At 34.5% G+C, this 21,584-nt stretch overlaps 1 protein-coding gene across 5 annotated transcripts in view; it reads right to left on the bottom strand.

The window, feature by feature from the left end:
- Ascc3 (activating signal cointegrator 1 complex subunit 3) overlaps positions 1 to 21,584 on the bottom strand; it is a 337,712-nt gene that overhangs the window by 129,173 nt on the left and 186,955 nt on the right. For all 5 annotated transcript variants that reach the window (XM_052751374.1, XM_052751375.1, XM_052751376.1 and 2 more), the window contains 10 exons: positions 18,441 to 18,666; positions 16,706 to 16,860; positions 14,240 to 14,338; positions 12,984 to 13,152; positions 10,313 to 10,533; positions 8,556 to 8,641; positions 6,936 to 7,102; positions 6,085 to 6,230; positions 5,844 to 5,964; positions 1,614 to 1,756 (listed from right to left, as the gene is read on the bottom strand). In XM_052751374.1, coding sequence (XP_052607334.1) covers positions 1,614 to 1,756; positions 5,844 to 5,964; positions 6,085 to 6,230; positions 6,936 to 7,102; positions 8,556 to 8,641; positions 10,313 to 10,533; positions 12,984 to 13,152; positions 14,240 to 14,338; positions 16,706 to 16,860; positions 18,441 to 18,666 — 1,533 coding nt within the window. The remainder of the gene's footprint in view (positions 1 to 1,613; positions 1,757 to 5,843; positions 5,965 to 6,084; positions 6,231 to 6,935; positions 7,103 to 8,555; positions 8,642 to 10,312; positions 10,534 to 12,983; positions 13,153 to 14,239; positions 14,339 to 16,705; positions 16,861 to 18,440; positions 18,667 to 21,584) is intronic.

A 21,584-nucleotide genomic window follows, 5' to 3' on the forward strand; every position in this document is an offset into this window, starting at 1 on the left:
AAACTAGGATCCTGTATGAGGGAGAACATGCATTTTTTTAATCTTGCTGAGTCTTAGTCACATTGCTTCATATGATACTTTTCAAGTAATATCTACTTTCCTTAGACATAGAAATTAAATAACACAGAAAAATTTATTTTGACCTTAAATTATATTGCATAATATATATATGGTGTGTGTGTGTGTGTGTGTGTGTGTGTGTGTGTGTGTGTGTGTGTATATAAACAACCTTAAGAAAGTAATGATGAAATCTTAAAGATAAATGCTTACTAGTACAGAAAAATCATCCGTGGAACTTAAAACACTTTGCACTACCTGCTTATGATAGCATATACAGTGTATCCAACAGACCTGAACTCTAAACAGCCATGAGAAAAGGAAAGGAAAAATGTGCAATTTGTTTAGACTGGATTGATGGGTTTGAAACACTTCTTCAGGCTATGACCACAAAAAAAGAGGAAATGAAGAGGGAAGGGAAGATGATACAACAATTAGGTAACCTATTTCTTTGATCTTAATCATAACTCTGTCTCAGAAAATATTAACTGGAAAAGCGTTAAAAAGGGAAGTCACTATGATTTAAATTCATGGAACTGAGAAGGAATACCTATAAACAGCAGAAGGGACAATAAGGACCATATTACACAGACTATATAATATAATCTAAAAGGCAAAATTTTCAATTTGTAAAGGATAAAAGACAAGCAAAAATAATTAAGAAGTAGGTTAGTATATATACATACTAACATACACACATGTAGGAAAAGTTATATAATATAAAGTTTCATATAGATATTTCCAACTAACTGTAAGGCTCAACAAATCTTTAAGATATACTGAAAAAGATAAAAGACTATAAAAAATGAAGAGACAAAAAAAAAGAAAAAGGAAACTACTGAATAAATATATGAAAACATGTCCATCTACAAAAAATCAAGGTGTAGATTAAAACATAAGGATAACCTTTCATTCAGTGGTAATAAATTACAATAAATGAGTAAGCCTTGCCTCTCCTACATCAAGATTGACTACTTCAATCAGTACAGTTGTTTGAGAAATCAATTATCACCATAAGAAAAGAAGCAACTGTGTTCTCTGAGGAAATATTTCTAAAGAAATAAACTACAATAAAGAAACTTGATTATTTAATTATATGAAAAAAAAAAACCTATGTTATAGCTACATAGTGAAATAAACCTGTACAGGGACAAACTGTAATTAATTAAATATGTAAAGGTAGTTTTAAAGCTTACTGATTAGTATTTACTAAGTTTTAAATATTGATCATGTCATACAATTTTCTAAAGTTAATCTAACAAAATTGATTGGAAGTTATGAAGGGCAAGAAATACTAAAAACTTTTGAAAATATAGTTGAATATAAAATATTAATCATGATACTGTTAAATAAATGGGATGACCATAGATATGTAAAGTAAATGTTTTACTGGGAATACCAGAGGAAATGCATATAAATATTAATAATGTTGTGTTAAGGTAGCACAATAATGTACTCCTTCTTTCCTCTTAATTATTATAGAATTAAACTAAATATAATTAAGTATATAACTTCTATCACAGTACAGTATGAATTTGAAAAAGCAACTCACTTACCTCTTGCTCATCCATATTCAACCACTGTTTTGGGTCTTCTTCAGTAGCCAGAAAAGCTATCAACTCTAAAGCAGTAAGTCGAGTTTGACGTCTTGATGAGACAAATATCAAAACAGGTTTGGCTGGAGAATGACTTCTAATTGCTGCGGAAAGTTGTGGAAATGAAATATTAAGCCACTTAATGGATGGACATGAAAACCAATGTAGTTCACGGAAATTCTTCATTTGGCTATGGAATTTAGTATTATTTCAGGTAGTAGAGGGGTCTGACAAGACACTGGGAAGGGAACAGGAAACGGGAAGATGCTGGCCACAGTTCTACAGAACACTGCCTAGCATGGGAAACTTTATTTATCATTCCTAAAGTCATGCCAAGGAAAGAGGCACTACAATGCCAAGATTCTCCACTAAGCTATACATGGACACTGAGTCTTTTTTTTTTCCTTTATTAAGAAATTTTCTACTCACTTCTCATGCTATCCACAGAATGCCCCTCCTCCTTCCTCCCACCCCCCAGCCCTCTTTCCCAAGCCACTCCGCATCCCCACATCTCCCAAATCGAGGTCTCCCATGGGGAGTCAGCATAGCCCAGCACACTGAGCCTAGGCAGGTCCAAGCCCCTTCCCACTGCACCAAGGCTGTGCAAGGTGTCACACCACAGGCACCGGATTCCCAGAAGCCTGCCCATGCACCAGGGACAGATCCTGATCCCCCTGCCTGGGTGCCCTCCCAAACAGGTCAAGCCAAACAACTGTCTTCCATGTCCAGAGGGCCTAGTCCAGTCCCATGGGGGCTCCACAGCCACCAGTCCACAGTTCATGGGTTTCCACTAGTGGGACAGAGTCTTAACACTGAGTTCAGTTTGTTTCCCAGACACTGCTGCTTGTCTAAGTGATATTAGAGGTAAGCAGTCCTGAGATCTACGGAATCTAAGCAAGCACTTCAGAGTTATGAAAATGCCCAAGAAACAATAATAACACCACCACCACCACCACACACACACTCCTATTTTTCTGTTATCAGTAGATAAAAAATGTAGATAAATAAAATGTGCAACAATAAATAACTGATAAATGAGAAGAAAGTTTTTTTCTGACTTTGAAATACATGTGTGAGGCTTCAAGAGAGGAGAGCACAGCAGACTACTGTTGAGATTAAGTGCCTCATGTGTACCTGAGAATGGTACAGCCTCTTGGCACACAGAAGAAACCGGCACTTTGAAGCCTGGGTAAGAACAATAAGAAGGAATAATTAATTTTTAAAGAAATACTTAATGTGGTACATACACCATTTGGATTATCTGGAAATGAGGTTTGTTTATAAGTGAGACAGTTGATTAGCTTGAACTGTTTGGAAGGCATCCAGGCAGTGGGACCAGGACCTGTCCTCAGTGCAAGAGCTGGCTGTTTGGAACCTGGGGTTTATGCAGGGACACTTAGCTCAGTCTGGGAGGAGGGGACTGGACCTGCCTGAACTGAATCTACCAGGTTGAACTCAATCCCCAGGGGAGTCTTTGCCCTGGAGGAGATGGGAATTGAGGGTGGGCTGGGGCGAAGGAGGGGAGGGGGAGGACAAGGGAATCCGTGGCTGATATGTAAAATTAAATTAAATTATAAAATAAAATTAAAAAAAAAAGACAGTGGCAAAATGGCACAAGATTTTTTTACTTAAGTAGCTCTTTCAAAACAGAGAGGGAGTTGAAGGTGGAGGAGAAAAAATCACTAAAACTCACTTTATTTAAAAATGTTACAATGAGGTCTAACATCTTATATGCTAAAGAATTAAAACCAAAATATTTAAACATTTTATAAGAAAAAGTTCCTCTTGTTTTGATTTCTTTTTTAAACCGTGAGCTGCAAAACCTCTTTTTATAGGCCAAGAAATCAGTTTTGACTATATACCAACAACACAAGTTAGGCTAGCACAAATCCTATTTCCAAACTCGAAGAAGTCTAGGAATCACTATAGGTCTGACATAATTCATAAGGATAGGATTGAACTGATTCCATATCTAACAGCAAGTACTTCAGGTCTTTGCTGTTGACTTACAATTTACACAATGCAAATGCTTCCTTTTCTGTAATGGCATGCAGCCATTCTCTACACAGATATAAGGAATTTCTGTAATAGATCCATGAAAAATAAACCCATTTATCCTTATTTATTTTCATCATTCAGAATTTATTAGAATCCTAAAAATATAAATGATAAATCTGTTACAAATCACCTTAGAAATACAATGTTTAAAACACATACTCCTGAAATACTGGTATCATTTATATAGACAATCATGAATGATCTGTTTCTTTTCTAAACCTCAACCTTTAATGTGTTTTACTGCTGCAAGAACAGGTGTGGCTGAGCAGCTCATGGCAGATTTATTGTTCATTAGTGATTTTGTACAATGCTTCTGTGGAGGTGTAAATAATCTGAACTGCCAAGATGGGTCTCCAGCCCACAATCAATACTGTGCTTCTGTCATAGGCTAATTACAGCAGCTAAAAAGTCGTCACCTAACAATCAACAGCAGTGCACAGGAGAGAATTTATTTTGGAGGTTACTTTTAATTGATACAATAAATATTCCTTCTGTAGTCTAAATAAAACATGTTTCAATAAAACTGGGGTATATACCGATGCTTCTCCTATTTGCTTAATTTGTTAAAAAGGGAAAAATGAAAAACAAAACATGAAACCAACAGAATTTTTAAAAGTAATGAATTGTCCAGATTGTTTTAAATTAAGATTTATTTATTTTTATTATATGTTTATGAGTATTTGTCTACATGTTTGTTTGAATGTGTGCACATCATGTGCATGCCAGGTACTTGCAGAGGCAAGAGGCATTGGATGGTGTGGTGATATTTTATTTGTGCTCTAATAAATAAAGCTTGCCTAGAGATCAGAGGAAAAAGCCAGCCTCTATATAGAAGTCAGGCAATGGTAGCACATACCTTTAATGCTATCATTTGGCTGGTAAGGATCTGTCTGGATCTCTGTGAGTTCAAGGCCACACTGGGAACAGACCCAGGTGTGGTGGCACATGCCTTAAATTCTAACACTAGTTAACCATGGAGGTCTGTACAGACAGACAGGAAGTGACAGAGATGGGCAAGAAGAGGAAGTGATGTAACTGGACAGAGAGAGCAAATCAGATGGCAGAACAGCAAGGCATATAGGCATGGGTAGACAGGAAGTAGCTCATTTTTGGAAGCTGCAGAATTGGTGAGGTGAGGTTAGATGTGACTTTCCCTATTTCCCTGATCTCTCAGGTTTTCACCCCTATATCTGGCTCTGTGTTTTTTATTTAATAAGACTGTTTAGAAATTTGTCTACAGGATGGCCTGGAACTAGAGTTGTAATCTGCTATGAGGTGCTGGGAATTGAGGCCTGGTCTTCAGAAAAGGCATAGGCAATCTTAACTATGGAACTGACACTCTAGCTAATGAATTATCCACACACTCTATATTTTCTGTTAAATGTGAAGATGACAATTTTTGAAAATTATTGCTCTTTATCATTTGTTTAAGCTATTACTTAACATACAACACCTTGGGTGTGCAATACTAAGAATCATCTACTTCCTAAAATATTATCTTATTCTGTTGTAAAGTCATTTTGAGAAGAGAGGGACGAGGGACTATGGGAGCAAGGTAGGGGGGTCAAGCTCATGATGGGAAAAACCAGAGATAGCTGACCTGAGCTAGTGGGAGCTCATGGACTCAGGACTGACAGCTGGGGAGCCTGCATGGCACCAAACTAGGCCCTCTGAATGTGTGTCACAGATGTGTGGCTTGATCTGTTTGTGGGGCCCCATGATCTGGCTTTTTAGAGCTCATTCCCTATGGTGGGATGCCTTATTCAACCTTGATGCAGTGGGGAGGGGCTCAGTCCTGCACCAACTTGGTATGTAAGCCTGTGCTGACTACACAAGAGAGGTTTTACCCTTTATAAGGAGTGAATGGGGGATGGGATGGGAGCAGATGTAGGAAGGGAATGCAAGAAGGGGAGGGAGGGGGAACAGTGGTTGGTATGTAAAATGAAAAAAAAAATTTAAATAAATAAAAAGAAATACCTCTCATTTTCCATACACAATTCAATAATTATTTATGTTTCTCAGTGGGTGATATAGATAGCTTTGTTCACAGAAACTCAAACGATTTTGAATGTATTTAATAGCTACTATCTACAGAGAATGCTTATTACTTTATTCCAAGAATCTGATGCTTACCCTGAAATGCAGGCTTATTCATACTAGCCATGCGTGGGCAGTAATGTTGACCTGGGAAACCTTGAATGTGGACTTCCAGAGGAACTGGGCGAACTGATGGTCGGAAGTTGAACAAACCCATCTGGTAAACATGAAAAAGAAACCAGTTACAATTTTTATACTGAAGGATGCATCACAACTTTATAAAGTTAAGCATAAAAAAATTGTTGCTGAATAACTAATCTGTCACTCTTCCTCATACCTGCTTAATGTTGAGCCAGTCAGCAAGGTCTCTGGCATTAGCTAATGCAGTGGACAGTCCAACTATTCTAACAGGCTTCTCTGTGTGTGATGAAATAAAGTTTGTTCGAGATACAATGACCTCTAGAACTGGACCTCTCTCCTCCCCTAAGAATAAAGAATAATGAACATTAATCATTTAATAAATCCATGCTAGCTGTTGCAGGCACAAAGTCAGAATACAAAGATTTCTTTAAAAAGCAGGGGGAGAAAACTACTGTATGAATAAGTAATCTCACTTTTGTGTAGATATTCAGAGGAATTGAAATCAGTATGTCAAAGAGTTATATATACTTTGGTGTCCATTATATTATTATCCACAATAGCCAAATCATGACTAATTGTTCACTTACAGATGAGTAAAGTAAATGCACAATGAAATATTATAAAACAATAACAAAGAATGAAATCCTGTCATTTACATCATAGATGAATCAGAAGACGTTATGCCAAGAGAAATGAGGCATGGACTGAGAGACAAAATTGCATGATCTATGTGGAATAAAAAAATAAAACTCAAGGAAATAAAGAGAAAAAATAGAGTTTGCCAGGGGATGGGAGTGGTTTGGTAGAGGATGGGAAACCTGAGATGTTGGAAAGGTACTTAGAAGGAATAAGTCCAAGAGACCTAATGAGCTACTGGTGACAAGTATCTTAACATCATTTAATCATTACACATTGCATATAAAAAAAACATCACATTATATGTCAAGAATATATACAATTATTTACAAATATTTGTCAATGAAATTATAATAACAGAAGAGAATGTCAAGTTTCATAACATTCTATTTTTACTTGAGTGGTACCTACCAAGCAGATGGATCTCATCTATGATGAGAATAGTAACTTGTTGAACGTAGTTCCTATTCTGCCAGCTTCGACTGACTCCATCCCACTTTTCTGGTGTTGTGACAATAAGGTCAGCCTGAGCAATGGATTTCATGTCTGGGGTCACATCCCCTGTCAGTTCAATAACTCTGGAGAGAAATAAAATTGATCCTCAGTAAACATGTAACTTTGGACAGACTAAAAACTCTCTCTTTTGAAATAAAATTTTAAAAGAGTTAAAACTACTCTATCCCCATGCACTTGAAATTTTCTGAAGTGTCACAATTACATTAATGCAGAAAACCACACAATAAAAGATATGGAAGCACATATAAACTCAGATCAATTACATGCAACTTATATAAAGTGCCAAACTTTGTTTAATTATACATAAAGCAATTTACTTATGTTATTTTATAAAACTGAATTGTTATCTCCTTGTCTGCATAGTGAAACAGACAGACAGACCTCTTACTCAATTCATTCCTCCCTCCCTTTTTCTTTTTTTGCTTTTTGAGATAGGATCTCACACACCCGTGCAAAAGTTGAACTCAGTATGCAGCCAAGGATGAACTTGCAATACTAGCTCTCCTGCCTAAGATTTCAGTCATGTGCAACTGCACGTGACACTTTTTTTTTTTTTTTAAATCTATTTGCTTAGGGAAAGTGTTATTTTGTTAGGGCAGTTGTTAAAAACAATTATTTGCAAGCTTAAATTAATTTCTTAGGATGGAATTTTCTATAGGTAACAGAAAACCTGAAACACACTGGGATATAAACAAGATCAGAGGGGTAACTAAATGCCACCTTTCTCAGGGGGTCTCAGCTTCACACTGAAAAAGGAAGTTACCCTTGAAAGCATAGAAGAGGTATATAACACACAGGCAAATCGAGGGGTAAATTCCCCATTTTTAGTAATTACTAAACAAAACTTGTACATCTAGATTCAGACTGAGAAAAGAGAACAAAGGGGAAAGGCTTGCTCCCAAAGCACCTATTTATTTCTTTAATGTTTTGAGATTTACATTTTACATATTATATGGAATATGGAATACATCTGGGGCTAAAGAAATTTATAGTTAACAGTCTGTAACAGTCCAGTCCTCCAGCCCATAGAAGAGGTAGGACAGCTTGCTTCTCTCTTTCTTTTTTAATCCTAATCCCTGTAGAGTTTCATTCAGTACATAGTGATTATTCTTTTGTTGAGATACACAAAATTTGCATTTTGCGTGTGTACCATTATTTACTTGGAAGTGCATTATGGGACGATCAAGTTGTCTGCAGTCTTGCTGATAAACAGTACTGTAATAAACAGTACTGTAATAAACAGTCTTATCAAATACTAAAATATTAACAAAAAATAATTTTTTTTCAAAAATCTACTTTTTTTCATTGAGTAAGTTACATGAGGAATGCTTTTAAAGTAGTTTCTAGAAATTATTCTCAATTATATGAAAGAAAATTGATATATTTTTGGAATAAAGATATTTTGGAAAAGGTATGTCAAATGACAGTATTCATATTCGGTAACTAAATGATTACATTTTCACACTTAAAATAATTAGAATATTGATATAATTCTAGTAATGGTAAACTTCTTACTTTTTACCAAGCTTCTCTTCTATTCTAATTCTCCAGTCATGCATCCTTTCACGCACTAGAGCCTTCAGGGGTGCGATATACACTGCCTAAAAGGGAACGGAGACAAAAGGACTCATGAAAATAACAGCATCTGTAAATAAGAAATACAAAATTTGTCAAAATAGAACAATGTGAATTTAAAGATCCCTTTAACAATGAACATTACAGTGTTAAAATCAATGAAGGGAATACAATTAACTTTACATTTATACAAAATAAGACAACTAGATATCATAAACATCCTATTAAAAAACAAAAGGACACATTTTTTAGAGTATTTAAAAAATCAGATATTTTATGATGACACTATAGTTTAACATAATGCAAGCCAACAATTATGAAATAACACATTATTTAAGAATAGAATTCTAATGACAAAAAAGTTTTCCTGTATTTTGTATAGAATTTATATGAGCTCATAGAATATTTGAGGACAGTCATTAATTTTGAAGTTTAAAAGAGAAACTGGTTGTTTAAGTTTAGTGCAAACTGATGCTAGTTATAAATTTTAGCTGTTTTACTTTTTGAAAAATACCACAAACTTCTCTTTGATAATCTAAAAAAACGAAGTATGATATGTCCAAAATCTTCGTTTTCAACATCTTGCAATTTAGTTGAGCTGTTCTAGTGTGCAATGTGTTCTTTATGGGTGAATAACCACCTAACATTGAAAAGCGGGAGAGTAAAGATAAGCAATAAAAAGGCACTTAATTGGAAAACCCTCCAAAAAGGAAGTTCAATACTTCTGAATCACAATCTAAAAGTATCTCTACTTTCAATATGAGGTACTCACATGATTTATAGAAAACCCTAGCTAGGTGGTGGTGGCACACGCCTTTAATCCCAGCACTTGGGAGGCAGAGACAGGCAGATCTCTGAGAGTTTGAGGCCATTCTGGTTTACAGAGTGAGTTCCAGGACAGACTCCAAAGCTACAGAGAAACCCTGTCTTGAAAAACAAAACAAAACAAGAAAACCCTAAAGATATATATAGATATAGATATAGATATAGATACACACACACACACACACACACACACACACACACACATCTATCGCCAAAAAAACAGAATTGACGGACAAGATCAGTGTCAAGGAATTTCCACCCCCTGCCCCTTTTCTTCTGTATTTTTCTAGTTTCACATAGCTGCCTTCATGGAAGTGGAGAAGAATGAAGGTTATAAGGGATAGGAGTAAGGGAATGGGGAGATACTGTTCAAAGGTTATATATTTCACTTATGTAGAATAAATAAATTCTGAAGACCTTATGATAGTCTGGGAAGTAGAGTTAAAATTGCTGTGCTAAATACTCAAAATTTCATAAGACTAGAACAATGTAGAATAACTCTTCTTATTCCGTTTATATAGTCAAATTAATAAAGTAGTAGCACTTCCTTCATAGCCAGAGGATTTGATTGTAGGTTGCTGTGTATCTTATGAACATGGCTATAAACCAGGTATCTTATTACAGGCCCACCAATGAATTGTAGATATAACAAGGGAAAGATTCAACTAGAGGGCTCTAAATTTGAGGTAAATTACTATTTTTTTTTTTTTTTTGTCAAGGAAATTATTTTAATACTGATGTATTCCCTTTGGAAAAATTTCTGCCAGTAAACAATCTCTCTGGGTCCTGACAGTATATTTAGAACTTTCTATAGCGGAGACTAAGAACTGTCTTTTTAGATTGACTATAAACACACGAATCTTTAAACTGACCTTTGAAGTGGGATACTTGTTGAAGACTCTGAAAATGGCTAATTCAGCTGCAACCGTCTTTCCTGAACCAGTGGGGGCTCCAAGCAGGACATTACAGTCTGTGTGATAGAGTGTGTGGAATATTTGTGTCTGTACTGGGTTGAAGTGGCTGAAGTTATATAGAGCTTCATATGCTTTGCACCCCAAAGCTGTGACTGGTAAAGGCTGAAGGTCCAACAATTCTGAAAAACATGATAGGTACTGCCATAAAATCACCAAAATAAATAAATAAATAAATAAATAAATAAATAAATAAATAAATAAATAGCAATTAAAAAAAAACTATGCACAGCACTGGACATTGTATTTCAAATATTTAAAATAATCCTTAAATCTTACACACCAGTAACATCTGTTTACCCACTCACCACATCATAGTAACATGCTGAATGCTATTCTGGAAGGTTCCTATGATAAACCAACTGGGTCTTTCTCTACCAAGTGGCATAAAAACTTAGATATCCAAGTTCGTGAGAGCATTCAAGTTACAGAACAAAACTAGATCTACCTTAATGCATAAACAAAGCAAAATACCACCTACAAACTTCAGTACTGTAACATTTACCAACAAATGAATTTTGATCTGTTATACACTGGTCAGGCAGAGCAGCCAAGTAAAGAACTGCCACAGCTAATGGGAACTTAAGAAAATTGTACTACAGAGAATAATTGGAAAGAGCAAAACCCATCGCAAGAAACATTCAAAGAAAGTAGATTGGTCCTTTTCATCATGTAGACTAGAGACCTAAGGAACTGGAAATTAAAATAATTTAGAGAAAGTTTCACCTATTAATACATACCCCTATGTACCAAGACTTCATATTTTCCCATTTCTAGAAATCTACCAGTTAAAACACTGTGGTATTACCGCCAAGATTGTTATAATGACGAAGTTTAAATTAGGTTCAATTTAAAAGTTCAGCAAGAAGACAATACTCTGAATTAGATCTTGACTGTATGGTTTCAAAATGTAGCATATGGTTGATTTTCTTATTAAAAGGTCTACTTAAAAGTAAAAGAGCTAATCCTTTCCTACTGCTTGGTTCTACTGCATGGTTAGCCATGTGTTTTCTGTCATTCAATTTTCTGTAAAACTCTAAATCAAGAAGGGAGAGTGGAAGGAAATCAAAGTTTGCAATGTCAAATAGGGCACAGATATGTTTTTAGGAAGAGTAGAAAATCAATCATGTTGCATGATAAGTGGGCAATTATTATAAATGTTCAATGCAAATACTTCAGTGACTTTGTTTGAGTGACTTAAATTCAATGATGTGTTTACATGGACATTGAGCCAAATATACCCTGGGATCACTGAATTATCCTGTACATTTTGAAAATCAATTGAGATAATCATGATGGCAAATTTTCAGTTTTGAAAATGCAGTTAGGGGTGGGGTAAAAAAAAAAAGAAAATGTAGTCAGAATAAGGTATTACGCTGATATCTGCTTGGTTGCTTAACTGTGAAATAACTGAGCATTAGAATATAATGATAATATACTATAAAATTAAGCACATTAGTTAAAGAAATCTACTGATATCAAAATATGTATTTTAAATAAAACACCAAACATTTTATATATCTTATTATAAATTCTGGATTGTACATACAATGAAAGTGAAACAAACAGAAATGTCAGAAAGTTCACCTGTAAGCAGATTATGATAGTGATACTATCATATCTCTATCTTTTTGTTTTGATAAATCATTCTCTTTTGTCAAAAAAAATCAAAGAGGAACTGAGCTGCATTATAAAGACTCTCCTGAGGTAAACAAACGTAATAAATAAGGTATAAATTTGACCAAAATGGTAAAGATTAGTCATATTAAAGCTTTTTTTCACTTTCTACAGGATTGTGTAGTGAGTTAATTAAAAATTCATAAGTAGCATTTAATTGTGAAAGTTTTCCTCTTGAATAATGCCTTATGTTGGTTGATAAAAACTGGAAATGTGTATGACTGACTATTTATGATGATAATTTCAAGTACCCTATGAAATCTATTTCAAAAATTTCCTGAGGCTTTTAAATTAATCAATGCATTATTTAATTTCACCTTATGAAAATCTAAAACGGAATTTTACAAACGCAACAATGAGAAACCATTCAGTATGTGTTACCACTAGTTGCCATAAAGCTAAAATATGGGAGGGAGTTGATATGAAGGTTTTATGCTATTTGCAGTACACAGTCACTGTGGGTATTTGTAAATCCTCTTCTGAATAAAAAACAAAAAACCATGAAGCCTTAGTATCAAAACATTTTAGATATTGAAGAACATCAATGGGAGAAAGAAAAGTTCAGAATTGAATAATGATAATTTAGCATACCTATTGGCACGCCTGATCTGAGAATCCAAAATCTAAAACCTTTCAAATCGTATCTCAGATATTTCAAAGAACACGTAATAAACACAGCTGAATGAGAAAGCAAGCACACATGAAGAAATTATAATAACTACATAAATGGAGATGAAGCAGCAGAGAAGGAGTGCCATCCTTTCAAAGTCCATCAAAACTGGCCTATTTCAATGCTATTTAAACTAAAAAATCATGGCACTAAATTAAACTCTATTCAACGTACATAACAGTAGTTTGGTGGAAAGTAATGATTCAAATTAGTAAGCCACTTTACCTGTATGGGGAGGATGTCTCTCTGGTAGAATCAGATGTTGAAAGTTGATAATGCAAACAGCCTCAGCCCCTAGCCATCTATCAGACACTGCTCGAATGTAGTACTGAGAGGGCAAAGGCTCAAAAATAGGGATTGTGAATATCAGAAGTTGAGGTTCTTTATTAATAACCTGGTGTGAAATAAAATCTCAAGTAAATATGAGTCTTCTACTGCTGTAAAGGTCACAGTAGTCTACTGTTAAGAAAGCAGTACCTACACAAGATACACTGATAATAAAGCACACTGGGTTATTAGAAGATGAGATTCTTAGGTATTTCAGCAACTCTTGTGTGATTCCCTTTAAAAGAACCCAACGTACTTTTAGGTAAGGTTTATACTCATTTTGTGCTATTTAACATGCATTTACAGGTATTGCTTTGATTTGTTTACTTAACTCCATTTTTAAAATTTTAATTGCTATACTAATATTTACATTATTCCTATAAATACCATAAGAGAAATACCACAATTACTTATAATAAACATTGATATAAAGACAAATTCAACAAAACAAATTTGATGCCCTCACAAGATTTTTTTCAGCTTGAAGCTTCCCTTTTCTCTTTGATAAAAAGTGAAACTACAAGCAAGGCAATAAAGACATGGCAAGAAGCTAAGATTTTAAAAATTATTTCATTTACTTTTTGAGATTACAATGAAAATATATAATTATGATTATAATATGATTAACCCCTCCTTTCTCCCTCCAAACCTTCCCATATACTCCTTGCATTCTTTCAAATTCATGGCCTCTTTTTCCATCAGTTGCTCTTACATGCATGTGTAAATATTCCTAAATATACAATTTACAACCTGATCAATCTGTATAATGCTAATTATAGGTATTTTTCAGGGCTAAACTAAGTCTTTTATTGGCAACTTATAAAGAATTTTCACTAGGTGATTCAATGTTCTCACTATATTGTATGCATATAATACCTAATGATTACTTATTTCATCTACATTACATATTCTTCAACCCTGGGAGCCACGACTTAACACATGAACAAAATTGTAATTAAAATTCTCAAACAATCATCATACTGATTTATCAATACCATACATTTAATCACTGTCTTCCTTTAAAAGAGGCAGAAATAATAATAAATTAAGTTTTAATGGAATATCATTTAGAAAGAAAATAAACAGCAGAAATTGTTTATATTTTCTCTTCATGGCAGCAAAATAAGGGAAGAGCCATATAAATATGTATTTACCTGTTTTTTAAGAGCTAAAAAGTACTCTGAGTGATAAATATGGTCATTTGTAGGATCTTCCACCCAAATCCACCATGGTTCCCCTACTGTTCCATGGACCTAGAAAAGTAGTATTACAGTTCTTCTAAGTATCACAATTCAAGACAAGCTGTTTATATACTCTACATCTATTGCTCTCTTCAGCAACTTCACTATTATAGTGTCTATTAGTTTACTTATTTAAAATATGAAAGGCAACTTAACATATTTACAAAGCTGCACAACTACAGCCACAATGTAATTTTAGAACATTTCATCACCTCCAGAAAAAAAAGGTAAAACTAGCTAAAATTATTCACTATAGATTCTCTATTCTGCATATTTAATATAAATGGAATTGTACTCTGTGGACTTTTATGACTGGCTTTTTAATCTAACTCAGTATGTATCAGTACTTCACTCATTATTATCAGTTAATGTTTCACTAGATTAATAAACCATATTTTGTTTATCCATTTCAGGCTCGCTCCTTCTCCCTTACAAGGCACAATCTTGCTCCGTGTTCATTTCTTACCTAAGTGGCCACATCCCCTGGGGCAATTCTGGTTTTCAAAAAATAAGGAGTTCATGGAATTCTCCTGACAGAAGGTAAAGGAGCAGTCCACAACAAATTTGGGCTAAATCTGTGTTCTAGGCTGAGGGTGAAGGGATGTGTTTCCTTGCTCAGTTTAACAGTTCAATTTGAAAAGGGAAGTATGAAATATTTGGTAAGTACTCAACAATGTCAGCAAAGCAGAGGTGAAAAATTCCTGGACACAGTTGGTATGATTAACTAGCAGCCTTAAACATTCTGAGGCACCTACTCTACCTGTGGACCTTTTGTCGCACAGGAAATCAAACTATCTTCCTTCCTTCAAGTAGAAGCAAGTTTCGTTTTCCAATTTTAAAGACCATAACATTCTACCTGAGAGTGTTAACTCTAGAGGATTACCATGGATGTTAGAGAAAATAACTGAACCAGTAAAAGTTTTATCCATTTCACACAGGCATAAAATTTCAAACATTATTTTTAATGGCTAACTATACCTTTATATTTTGTATAAAATTCTATCTTTAGAGGAATATTAAAGTAAATTTATATTACCATCACTTGTTCCTCAGATCAATTCTGAGAATATTCTGAGAATATTATTATAATAATATAATTATTATTAATGCATATTTGGAGATTAGGAAACTCTAGGACTCAGAAGTCTGAGCACCTTAGAGCAATTGCACATGGGATTAGCAGCATGGCTAGGTGATTCTACAACACATGGCTGAATAAAAGTCATTCACTCATATTTAACTCGGTTCTTACAGGAACTATGTGGGGTAACCACAGGTACACAGGTATACTAATTACTGAGTGACTTATCTTCCCCCAGGGGCCTCTTCCCAGCAGAGAGATTCTGACTTGCTTTTATAGTTATAATTTCTAACACATTAATTAGTTCAAGGAATGCTGGTAACTGAATAGCAAGATGATTCAGAGTAGATCGTTAATATTAGTTCTCTCCTATTTTGCCTTGAAAGAATCTTTAGCAGCCCAGGCTGGTCTGAACCTCACTATGCTGAGCTCCCTCCAGGAGCTGGACTGCAGGATGTGCCAGCACACCTGTTTCATGTGGTGGTAGGGATGCCGCTCAGGACCACAAATACCACCAACAGTGCTGCGGCCCCAACCTTACTGTTAGGATTTAAAATATATGGTTTTAAAGCAGGAAGTAATGAATGAAAATAAAAACAGAAGTAAGCAGGACAGGAAAGACATTTTGAACAAGAGTTATGTGTAAAAATACTACATATTCAGAGATATAAAGAAAAAAACCCTATTAATTATGGCTAATGCTAGACTTTGAATGTCACTGCACTGAGGAAGAAATCTATCAAAGAAAGTGGTGACAAGGAAGAAAATATAGAGTATTTTTCCTAGTATCCTAATTTTTAAGAAAACAAGGGAATGGTAACTTTACAGACACTAAGACTTAAAAATGTATCTGTTAGCAAATAGAATATCAAATTAGTGGCTAGCTAAAGTGACAAAGTAGAAATGGTAAAGATGATAACATGGATAACATGGAAGAACACAGCCAGTGTGGCTCAGCTTAGGGAGCTGAATCTACTGACATACAGTTTAATGTTGAAACTGTAAATTCATTAGATGCGGGAAGATTCATTGGTTGATGACAGATCAATATACTATATTTTCTTACAAATGAGAATAACTACTACTATCATGCTGTCAATGAAGACACTCTCTCTCTCTCTCTCTCTCTCTCTCTCTCTCTCTCTCTCTCTCTATATATATATATATATATATATATATATATATATATATATATATATATATATATATATATCTTTGGGATAGATATAAGGAGGTTTGGTGGAACCTGTAGTACAGACGCTTTAGCATAACATGGATTTAGGTGTTTCCAGTTCTACCTGATCATTCCAAGAGAAATCCGGGTGGACACTCAGTGACACTCGGAGGACAGTCCGTGTGATGGGCTGAATGGAAGCTTCCATTGTAACAGAAGGGATCTGATGAACACATTGTTTAACCTTCAGTCCAATATTCACGTGATGCAAAATGTGACCTGAAAGTATCACATAGAAAAAAAAATATGCCCCATATAATCTGACTTGTAAATGAGATTTCAGAGATGGTGATTTTATTGCTTGTTTTATGATTTGCTATGTAAAATAGCTGACATTCTTGACCTGGCATGTTTGAATATTTTGTAATAGTTAACTTGAATTAGCAATTCATAGCTTAGAAAACTAGTATCAGGGTTTGTTTAGGTTATTAATCGGGTTCTGAAAATTGCTGAGCTTTGATACTATTTAAACAACTATAAAGAGACCCATTTCTTTCTAACTTAGTTCATGATATAGTATTGAAGTTATGAAGCATTTTGTGAAAATAGTCATTAATTTATTCATGGCCTGTGTTAGAACTTTATACACTTATAGAAATATTTCAGTAAAATGAGACACCATTCATATGACATTCTAGAAAACATAAAGATAAAATATAAGTTCTAATCTATCAGAATACATTAACTACTTATGCTTATTTTCATAAATAATCAGATTCTACAATACAGACACATATACAAGTCAGATGTTACAAAATAAATATAACTAACTACACATGTGACTGACAAGTTTAAGTAAGCAGAACTAGATTACATTTTCTATCATCAAGATTTCTTTTATCTTAGAATTTTTATTTTTAGAATTTTTTGAAGGGCACACATTAATAAATCAATATACTTTAACCTTGACCAAATTTGAAATTAAAGTTGATAGTTTTTATTTAAAAAAATATACATTTACTATATATTCTCAAGTTCCCTTTTTAACAATCACAATTTCTTTCTATTGATGTTCTCCTTTTATCATTCTATAAAAAAAAAATCCTTCAACTGTAAGTATAATTATTAATATTCTTAGTCTCTCAATAATACTGGAAGCCCAACAGTAGCACCCCTTGTGATCTGCAGCCTGCCTCCCTGCAGAAGCAGTATCCATCCTACTCAGAAGCAAAGTATTTCCTAGTTATAATACAAGTTTTACAATACGGTGTTAAATTTTACAGAAATATGTGGCAAGGACTTCTCATTATTATGTGGAAAAAAGAACACAAATTCTATGTACAGACTGATATCAACTGGGTTTAAATACATAGATATGTGTAATTAAGAAGGCTAACAAACTGAGGTGAACTGCAAAGCTTAATGTCCACAAAATTCTTATTTTACCTTGGTAGTGCAGGGGGATTCCTGCCAGGCTAGTGCTTCATTATTCAGCTATATCCCCAGCTACCACTCGATTTTAAAATGTAAAATTGCTGACACACATGACAAAAGTTACTCAAATTAATTAAATATTGAATTTAATTGTTAATGAACATCTAATGAGTCTCATCATTTATGGATAAGATTCTATGTATAAAAGTTTGATAATATAACTATTTTAATTGCTAGTTCAGTGAAATAATTTGATAAAATTTGAAGATTCTTTTTATTTAGCTTAGATGAGCAAAAATAGTCAGATAATAGTCATAAATACTGTAAAAATTATCTTAATTTGGAAATACAGCAAATTTATATATCAATCAAGGTATTTTATGTACATAGGTAAACACATGTAAAGATTTCTGCTTCTTTCTTACCTATTTCATCCTTTCTCATGTCTTTGAGTTTATCCACAGTGAGGTTTTTTTCTTCTAATCTTGTTAGAATGTGTGGTGGTAACACAGAAAATTGTCTCAAAGGGCTAGCCCAACCCCAGAGTCTCTTGTCGATGACTTTACTAAGATTCAGAAGCCTGTAGGTCATGGTAGGCCAACGTTTCCTCAGTGCAATTTCAAAGAGAGCACGAACAATTCTAGCTGCATTCTGAAGAACAAAAGGGGAAGATTGGTAGTTAGATAACAATGTGCTTTTAAATGTCAGTAAATTTATTATTCCAACTAGACTCAGAAGAAGGGCAAATCAAGCTACATACTTGAATTATGAGCAACAACTTTCCTTACATAATCTTAATTATCTTCCACTAGAATAAGAGTAGTCACATTACTACTGTGTCCATGTTATTTATTAAACTCTCTACATTCCTAGGAAGCTCTTTCCTTATACCTTCTGAGCAGGAATGAAATAGGTAGACAAAAGGCAAACAAGGTAGCTGACAGGCTGCTCAAGTACCTACAATATAAGAAACAGATTGAGATATCCCTAAATATATTATGCAATGATTAAGTTTTTGACCAATTTAAATAAGAATTCAGGAAGATTTACATTTCAGCCAGGAGAGAAATTAATAAGGGAAGGGTGACAAAGGAAATACTGGTGAGTGCAGTGACCAATATTAAATGGTCATTCCAATGGTCTTCTATAAAGCAAACGATGTAACTAGCTTTACAAATAGAGCACTCATTTAATTTCACAGCAACTCCATGTTATTGATAGCAATATTTTGGTTTTACTGTTGGACAAACTAAGCCTTGGAAAAATGAACAATTGACTAATATCAAAGAGCTATTTGATGTCAGCATCTATTTAGTACCAGGGATAAAGAACTCTAATCTAACGCTAAGACTGCAAGCTCAGTGGTCTCTGGTAACTTTATTTATAGACATATAGAACCTTTTAAAACTATCACAACATCTTGATTCCACTTGTTTTTTCACCTTCCTTTATCATTAACTTTAGAAACTGCTTTATTAAAGGTCATTTAGTTTTTAAAATGGTAATTTTTATTAAATTTGTTCTTTGAAAAATCTAGAAATGTACACTATATATCCTCACCTTTCTGTCCCTCCTATGCTCCTCTACCCTGTAAATACTCTGTCTTCTCTACAAGACCCTTTAACACATTCAGGTCATTTTGTTTTGTTCTGTGATCCACTATGTTTAAGTGGGAATGTGAATATGCACATGGCCTTGGAACTGTCCACTGGAGCTTGGTGTGCTCCAATGTGGGTACACTTAAGACATTGACTGTCCCTTTCCCAGATTCTACTAGCAGCCAATAGCTCATGAGGGAAGTGCAGGGTTGGATAAGAACTTCCCTAATTTATAATTGACAGATGGTAGGCCCAGGGCTTATACAACCCAATGAAAGCAACTGCAGTTACTGTGAGATCAGACTACAATGGCTTTGTCATACCAGAAGACAGTGTTTCATGGCCCTTCTCTCTATCTTCAGGATCTTACAGTCTTTCTGACCCCTCTTCTACAAAGTTCTCTGAGACTTAGATGGAACAGTATAAATGACTTGTTTAGGGCTGAGTAATCAATTATCACTCATTCTTAGCACCCTGAACAGTCAACTCTCTGCATTCCCCATTGCTCTTTGCAAAGAGGAACTTCTCTGATGAAGACTAACAGTAGAATCCTACTCATAATGGCTGCCATCAAGAAATGAAATGATGCTGGGCTGAGGTGGCACATAACTTTACTTGGGAGGCAGAGGAGTTTGAAGCCAGCCTGGTCTACAGAGAGAGTTCCAGGACAGCCAGGGACACAGAGAAAAATCCTGTCTTGAGAAACCAAAAAGAAAGAAAGGAAAAAAAAAAAAGAAATGAAATGGAAACAAATAGTGGTGGTGAGGATGTGGAGAAAAGAGAACCTTATTTTTATTTAGCTTAGATGAGCTAACTGGTTAAACCTCTAAAGAAATCAGCATGAGTTTCCTCACAAAGCTAGAAACCGAAGCAGCTACATCACTACTTGGCATATGGCCAAAGAAATCTACATCCCACTACAGAGATCTTTGCTCATCCATGTTCACTACTCCTCTATTCACAAATGCTAGACATGGAATCAGTCTACATATCAATCAACTGGTAATTGGATAATGAAAACTATATAAGCACAATGAAATTTTATCAGCTGCAAAGAAAAATGAAATTATAAATTTGTAGGTAAATAGATGGAACTAGAAGACTAGTTTTTACAGTCCTGAACTTGAGATATTTTGTATTACCTATAGACTTCTATATTTGAAAAATCAAGATTGACAAATCTAGACAACATCATAGTAAGAACTGAAACTGAAAATTCCAAATGGCAAACAAATGACTCAGTGCAAATTTATGAGGTGAAAAATGACCCAAAGAGTTAAGGGGTCTCTAATTTTAGAGAAAATGTGCATATCTTCTAAGAAACTCTGTTTTTTTTCAGTATTAAATTCTTAAATAATGTTTAGATAATTGAGGACTGTGCTAATCCTCATTAGAAATGACAGAAATGTATCTTATTAAGCTGCAGAGAACAAGAAAATGATATTTTGATAGTTTTAATTACCAAAACATATTTTCCTACATCATTCCCGTTTGTTCTTGTAAAAAGCAAAAGGTGCCAGGCGGTGATGGTGCATGCCTTTAATCCCAGCACTTGGGAGGCAGAGGCAGGCGGATCTCTGAGTTCAAGGCCAGCCTGGGCTATACAGTGAGTTCCAGGAAAGGCACAAAGCTACACAGAGAAACCCTGTCTCAAAAAACAAAACAAAACAAAAAAATAAATAAATAAACAAACAAACAAATAAATAAAAAGCAAACGGTAAACCTGGCTCAAAATATTTTAATCTGAAGTGATATAAAATAAGTGATGATAATAATGCAAAATGAGTGATCTGTACATTTTAAATGAATAAACACAGGCTCAATATTTTTTTAAACACATTACATTTATTTGTGTGCACACTCGGACATGTGTTGTACAGTGTGTGTCTGTAGGTCACAGGAGAGCTGACAACATGTGGGTTCCAGGGATTGAACACAGGTGCTCAGCCTTGGTTCTTGACATCTCTTTAC

Source organism: Peromyscus californicus, unplaced genomic scaffold (genome assembly GCF_007827085.1).
Source record: "Peromyscus californicus insignis strain IS unplaced genomic scaffold, ASM782708v3 Scaffold_22__1_contigs__length_63687245, whole genome shotgun sequence".
Taxonomy (NCBI): domain Eukaryota; kingdom Metazoa; phylum Chordata; class Mammalia; order Rodentia; family Cricetidae; genus Peromyscus; species Peromyscus californicus.